The sequence below is a fragment of the Sardina pilchardus genome, chromosome 14, assembly GCF_963854185.1.
Source record: "Sardina pilchardus chromosome 14, fSarPil1.1, whole genome shotgun sequence".
Taxonomy (NCBI): Eukaryota; Metazoa; Chordata; class Actinopteri; order Clupeiformes; family Clupeidae; genus Sardina; species Sardina pilchardus.
This window is the reverse complement of record NC_085007.1, coordinates 30860371-30865659: the sequence shown is the minus strand read 5'-3', so window position 1 is coordinate 30865659 and position 5289 is coordinate 30860371. Positions and strand designations below refer to the sequence as shown.

Below are 5289 nucleotides of genomic sequence, written 5' to 3'. Positions count from 1 at the left end.
CTCCGTCTTGAGTCTGTTTAAACACAACAGCCTATGCCTATGACAGGGACATGCCCACATCTTAAAATGTTCTGTAAAAAATCCAATCTCAGGCATCCATACCTCTGGGATATAACGACAGTTGAGATCATCAGCAGTGTACTAGGCTACTGGGTGTGTGTAGGTTATTTCAGACACACACACACACACACACACACAGCGGTCCAGAGGGATTGCCTAAGAGTGGAAAGGGAGAGCCACAAGGCCAGCCCTGCGGAGGATAGAGGAGAGTGGAACTTTACTCTGACACCCAAGTCCTCCAGGTGAATGGGAAACGGGCAAAAGGTTTCGGCGAGTAAACAAGCTTATTTTTATCCCGGCCAGCTCTCAGAGGGGAGCTTAGCTCTTCCAGCCTTCCTGTTATCCTATCAAATGTTCACCGTGTGGGGTAACATCAGAACAGGAGCCATTCCCAAAAGCATCCCAAGATAATCGGAGTGAAAAAAGAGCACTCTGATCAAAACGTTTCCATCGGTTTACACTGACTCCTCTGAAACCTGGATGCATATGGTGGTGCCTATTCATCCACTTAAGTTTTTTTTTTTTTTTTGTAGGACTAACCCTCTTTGATCCTTAAAAAAATGAAATCGATCATTTGAGCTTGTGTGGATCATATAGTGTTATAGACACCTTAGTCAAGATGGGAAGACTTACAAGGTCACACTTAACCATAATTTTGCCACCAATTTAAGTAATCATTTCAAGTAGTTCATGTATTTCTAATTGACTGGCACAGATCATCCATAAAAATGAACTATCGATTAGTAAGAATAAACACGCTTGAAATTTCAACACAAGATTTAATTTACATTGGACTTCAGCTGAAACCAACATGACAGATGGTACTGCTTATGCTGCTCCTCACATTTGAACTGCACATGAATCTCCCCCCTTTCTCAGAAAACCCAAACGCTAGGATTCAAGACCTCTGGTGAGCAGCAGGGGGCAGCAGAGATGATGGAGCTCTATGCAGATCTCAGATGGGGATGAGATTTGGCCAATTTACATGAAGGAAATTCAACTGATGTAAGGAACACCATAAGGTTTTATTTCTCTCTCTTTTGAATTGAAGAATCTCCTTTTTAAAGGTTTTCATTATTATAGTTATTATCTTTTTTTCTTTTTTTTTTCTTTTTGCTCAAGCACAATGCATACAAGTCTAAAGTGCAAACACCACAACAACCATGCCACTTTAATGACCATAATGGGACTGACCACCAGACACACTTCCCTTGAGTCAAAAAAGCCCACTCTCGTAGAAAACCTCTCTTCGAAATAAAAAAAAAACAAAGGAAAGAAAAAAAGATGAATAACTTAGCCAATACTGTAATTCACAGCACACAGTAGTCATGGACGTGTCCACTCCACAGTTCCTCGCTCCGCTTGGGCTCCCGAGGCTCAGGGGCGGCGCGGAACAGGAAGTGTGGGTGAGCGCAACACAAAGTCCCACAGCTCAGGAGAAGCCATTTGGACTCTTTCAAGCACAGCACGGCCATGAAAGAGCTCGTTTTTTTTTTTTTTTAACTAAAAATCCCCCTCGTTCATATTGGCAGGGAGAAAACAAAAAATAAAAAAATGGTCTGCAACATCACACCATTTCATAGCTGCAAAAGACTAAAATCCATCATCTAAATGCAATAAATTACAGTAGTACAGATTTTTTCTTTTTTTTTTTGGCAAATTAAAAAAGAAAACTGATCTGAGTGCATATGTGCATGGCATTCACGAGTATACATTCATCCAAAATACATGTTTTGATATTTTCTTATGGAGCAACATCTTATGGATGTGAGACTGAACACCAAAGTTCCCTCCGTCCCCCCCGGTGATGACCAGAGCGCACGGCTGACCCCTCCTCCTCCTTTGGGCCATTCTCACGTTAAAAGCTTTTGGAGGCCACAAGTTCATGAACGGATCACGAGCCCCAGTCCACACACACCTCCACGACACGACACACACAGTTCCACGAGCTTGGGAGCGGTCAGGAGAGCAGAGAGAGAGAGAGAGCGCGACTCCGCAGGTGAGCAGCAGGTCTCTCGTTCGCCATCCCCCCCAGCCGGGCCCAGGTCACGAGCATTCCTATGAGCTAAGGCTGACCTAGGAGTTCCACTCTGCAACGTTGAACACAGAGAGGCACAGAGAGGGAGATTGTTCGTTACAGTACGGATTTCTTTGCGAAGCCAACGGAGGCTACGTGTTCAGAGGGATCTCCTCCACGAGAGTGTCCGGCGGGAGCACAATCCGTACCCAAAAGAAAGCTAAAAACAGGAAAATTAAAAGGGCAAAAAGGGGGGAAAAAATTATCTTTTGCCTTTGTAACAGTCAACCAGAAATACCATGCAAAAACCAAACGAGGGGGGGGGAGGGGGGGGGTGTGTGATGTATGAAGTGACAGGAGCCTTCACATGAGCGAGGGGGCGGCCGCTCTGTCGTGCTGCAGTGCCGCGGGTCCGCCCACTGCACCGGGCAGCAGCCGAGCGAGCTGCGGTCATCTACCGCACACCAGCGCCAGAGGAGGAGACCAGGCGGAGGCAGAGGGGAAGAGAAGACACACACACACACACACACACACACACACGGGGGACAAAGGCTTGTGCTTTCAAACAAATCAAAGGCGGCCGCGCGCACACACACACACAGGCGGCCACGCCCGCTTTAGTACTCAGTGTCCGAGCCCTCGGCGGCGTCGGTGTTGCGCGACAGCATGTAGTTGTCCATGTCGATGGAGGGGCAGTTGTGGATGGAGTAGCGCAGGCGCTCGGCCAGCACCGCCTGACTGGTGTAGGGGGGCAGCCGCAGCTGGAAGAAGCACGTCTGGGCCGTGGGCAGGCCATTCACCGGCTACAGGAGTGGACAGGAGTGGACAGAGGAGGAGGAAGAGGAAGAGGAGGAGGAGGAGGAGAGAAATAATTAACCCTCAGAGTGTGTGGACACACTGCACACTAGCAGGAGCAGGCATGCTGTGGTCATTTGAGAACTTGGTAGAAAACACCCCCCCACGAAATTCCAAGTTAAAAGGCAGCGGTCAGTCCCCCCCAGGCTTACCCGGTCCACTTTGATGATCTGGAACTTCTGCGTGATGTCGGCGGGGTTGGAGGGCAGCCGGGAGCGGCCGGACACGAAGCGCAGGAAGAGCACGCGCTCCTCATTGGTGAACTCCTCCAGGCTCTGCCACAGCCAGCCAATGAGCTGGTGGCTGTCGGTGATGTCCCGGTAGCGCACCACCTTCTTGAGCATCTCCACGGAGACCTCGGGCAGGCCGCACACCAGCTGCTCCAGCTGCCGCGCCGTCAGCAGGGAGAGCAAGGGCACCGGGATGATGGAGGACATGCCCTCCCGCACCGCCGCCACCTACGCACACACACACGGAGACACACACACACACACACACACACACACACACACACACACACACACACACGCAGTCAGCGAAAACTCCAGTGCACAGCAATTACAACATGCGCTGCGGCCCATTAGCTCGGTGACAGGCCAAAGGTAGACATAGATCTGAGTGCACAGTCTGGCGCTCCACAAGGACGGCCGTGGCCCAGCGCACACACTATTGATCTGTTCTCCACTCCTGCTCCTGCTCTCAGCACCGGCCCTCCCAGGCCACCGGGGGGCCCACAATACCAACAGGCCACCGGCCGGGCTCTAGGTGAGGTGGACTTTAGGGGGGGCTACCTGTCGGTCCATCTCGTGCAGGCGATACTCCAGTGCCCGCTCCACGTAGTCGGTCCGGTTGGAGAAGGTCAGGGGGACGTTGTGGCCGCCGGGGACCACCGGCACGAGCTTGCCGTCAGCGCTGTGCGCCACGAACGAGTCCAGCGGGATCATCTGGACAGAGGGACAGAGGGACAGAGATAACAAAACTTATGCGGTGTCCAGCACTGCTTACTAACTACACACCATGCTGCATATTTGGACTGGCCAGCACTCTGAACTCTCCCACTACGTGTTCACTTTCTCATTTCCCAACCCTCTGGCACGGCCACCGACCACTCCTGAGTCCATCTGGAGCAGGTCCAGTGCAGGTCAGTGCCACGTGACGCCGCTGTGCCCGTGTGTGTGCGCTGCTCACCACAGTGAAGTTCTCCTCGGTGATGCCGCTGTTGTCCAGGTGCAGGATGCCCTGCAGGGAGCGGTAGGTGAGCAGGTCCACCTCCTCCAGGTCGGCGCCGCCCAGCGGGATGGAGCACAGCTGCTTCCACACCCACGGCGCCAGGTGCAGGTCCAGCGGCTTCTTGGTGCGGATGGCCACCGCCATCAGGATGCCCAGGAAACGGAACTGCACCAGGTGCTCCTCCGACACCGCCGCCGGGTTCAGCAGGAACCTAAAAGAGCCAACCAGTCAGCAAGCGGGAACAAATCACCAACCTATCTTTCCCCCAGTTCACATTTCAACATCAGTACGCCACAGTAGTACACTGAAATCACTCATATCAAACTAGCTACAGCTTTGAGGCCAATTAACTCAGTACGACCAAGAGCATCCATTTAAAAGGATCTCTAAAAGCTAAGCATTTTGGGACAACCATCAGCTAAAACCTGAATCAGAAACACTCCGACGGCCTGAAAGTGAGAAACGCTTCTGGTTTAATGGGGTTAAGGCAAGAAATCAGGTGATCCAGAAAAGGTAGCGGTCTGAGACGAACACGCACCTGTCCGTGTTGCTGCCCATGTCCGTGGAGCTGTTGGGCGTGTGGATGAGCAGGTCCACCACACCAGACTGCAGCTCCTGCAGAGAGACACAGAAAGGGCAGTGAGCGGACATGACACATGACGGTTGCAGGAGACAGATATGCTGAACCTTTGGCTCTACGCCTCGTCTCTGTGGCTCACCTGACACATCTCCGTGATGGTGTCATCAAACACTCCGCCCGCGTCGTCCGCCCCCTCGCCCACCAGCTTGACCTTCCAGGCCCGCGAGGGCAGCCGCAGCTCGGTGGGGTTCAGCGCCACCACCTGCTTGGCGATCTGGACAAAGATGGGCTTACTGGACCGGCCCCTGCAAACAAACACACACACACACACACACACTGTTACACACACACACCGCACCACGCAGGAGAAGGGTATCTGATGCTAAGATGCAGATGCTGAGGCCAAGTCCCAGAAGCGTTCAGGTGCGGTACCTGGTGGAGATCCTCTTGACGGTGATCTGTGGGCCGTAGGTCTTGCCCTGGGTCATGGTGCGGCCGATGGAGCGGACCAGGGGCAGCGTGTTGACCTTGGGCGAGAGGAGGCCGC

At 52.6% G+C, this 5289-nt stretch overlaps 1 protein-coding gene across 9 annotated transcripts in view; it reads right to left on the bottom strand.

Annotated features, from left to right (window-relative positions):
* Window positions 1-819: 819 nt before the first annotated feature.
* LOC134100992 (probable E3 ubiquitin-protein ligase HERC1) overlaps window positions 820-5289 on the bottom strand; it is a 60596-nt gene continuing 56126 nt past the window's right edge. For all 9 annotated transcript variants that reach the window (XM_062554516.1, XM_062554514.1, XM_062554522.1 and 6 more), the window contains 7 exons: window positions 5175-5289; window positions 4882-5047; window positions 4701-4777; window positions 4121-4373; window positions 3724-3876; window positions 3085-3390; window positions 820-2880 (listed from right to left, as the gene is read on the bottom strand). The exon at window positions 5175-5289 is cut by the window's right edge and continues 55 nt beyond it. In XM_062554516.1, coding sequence (XP_062410500.1) covers window positions 2695-2880; window positions 3085-3390; window positions 3724-3876; window positions 4121-4373; window positions 4701-4777; window positions 4882-5047; window positions 5175-5289 — 1256 coding nt within the window. In that variant the 3' untranslated portion in view covers window positions 820-2694. The remainder of the gene's footprint in view (window positions 2881-3084; window positions 3391-3723; window positions 3877-4120; window positions 4374-4700; window positions 4778-4881; window positions 5048-5174) is intronic.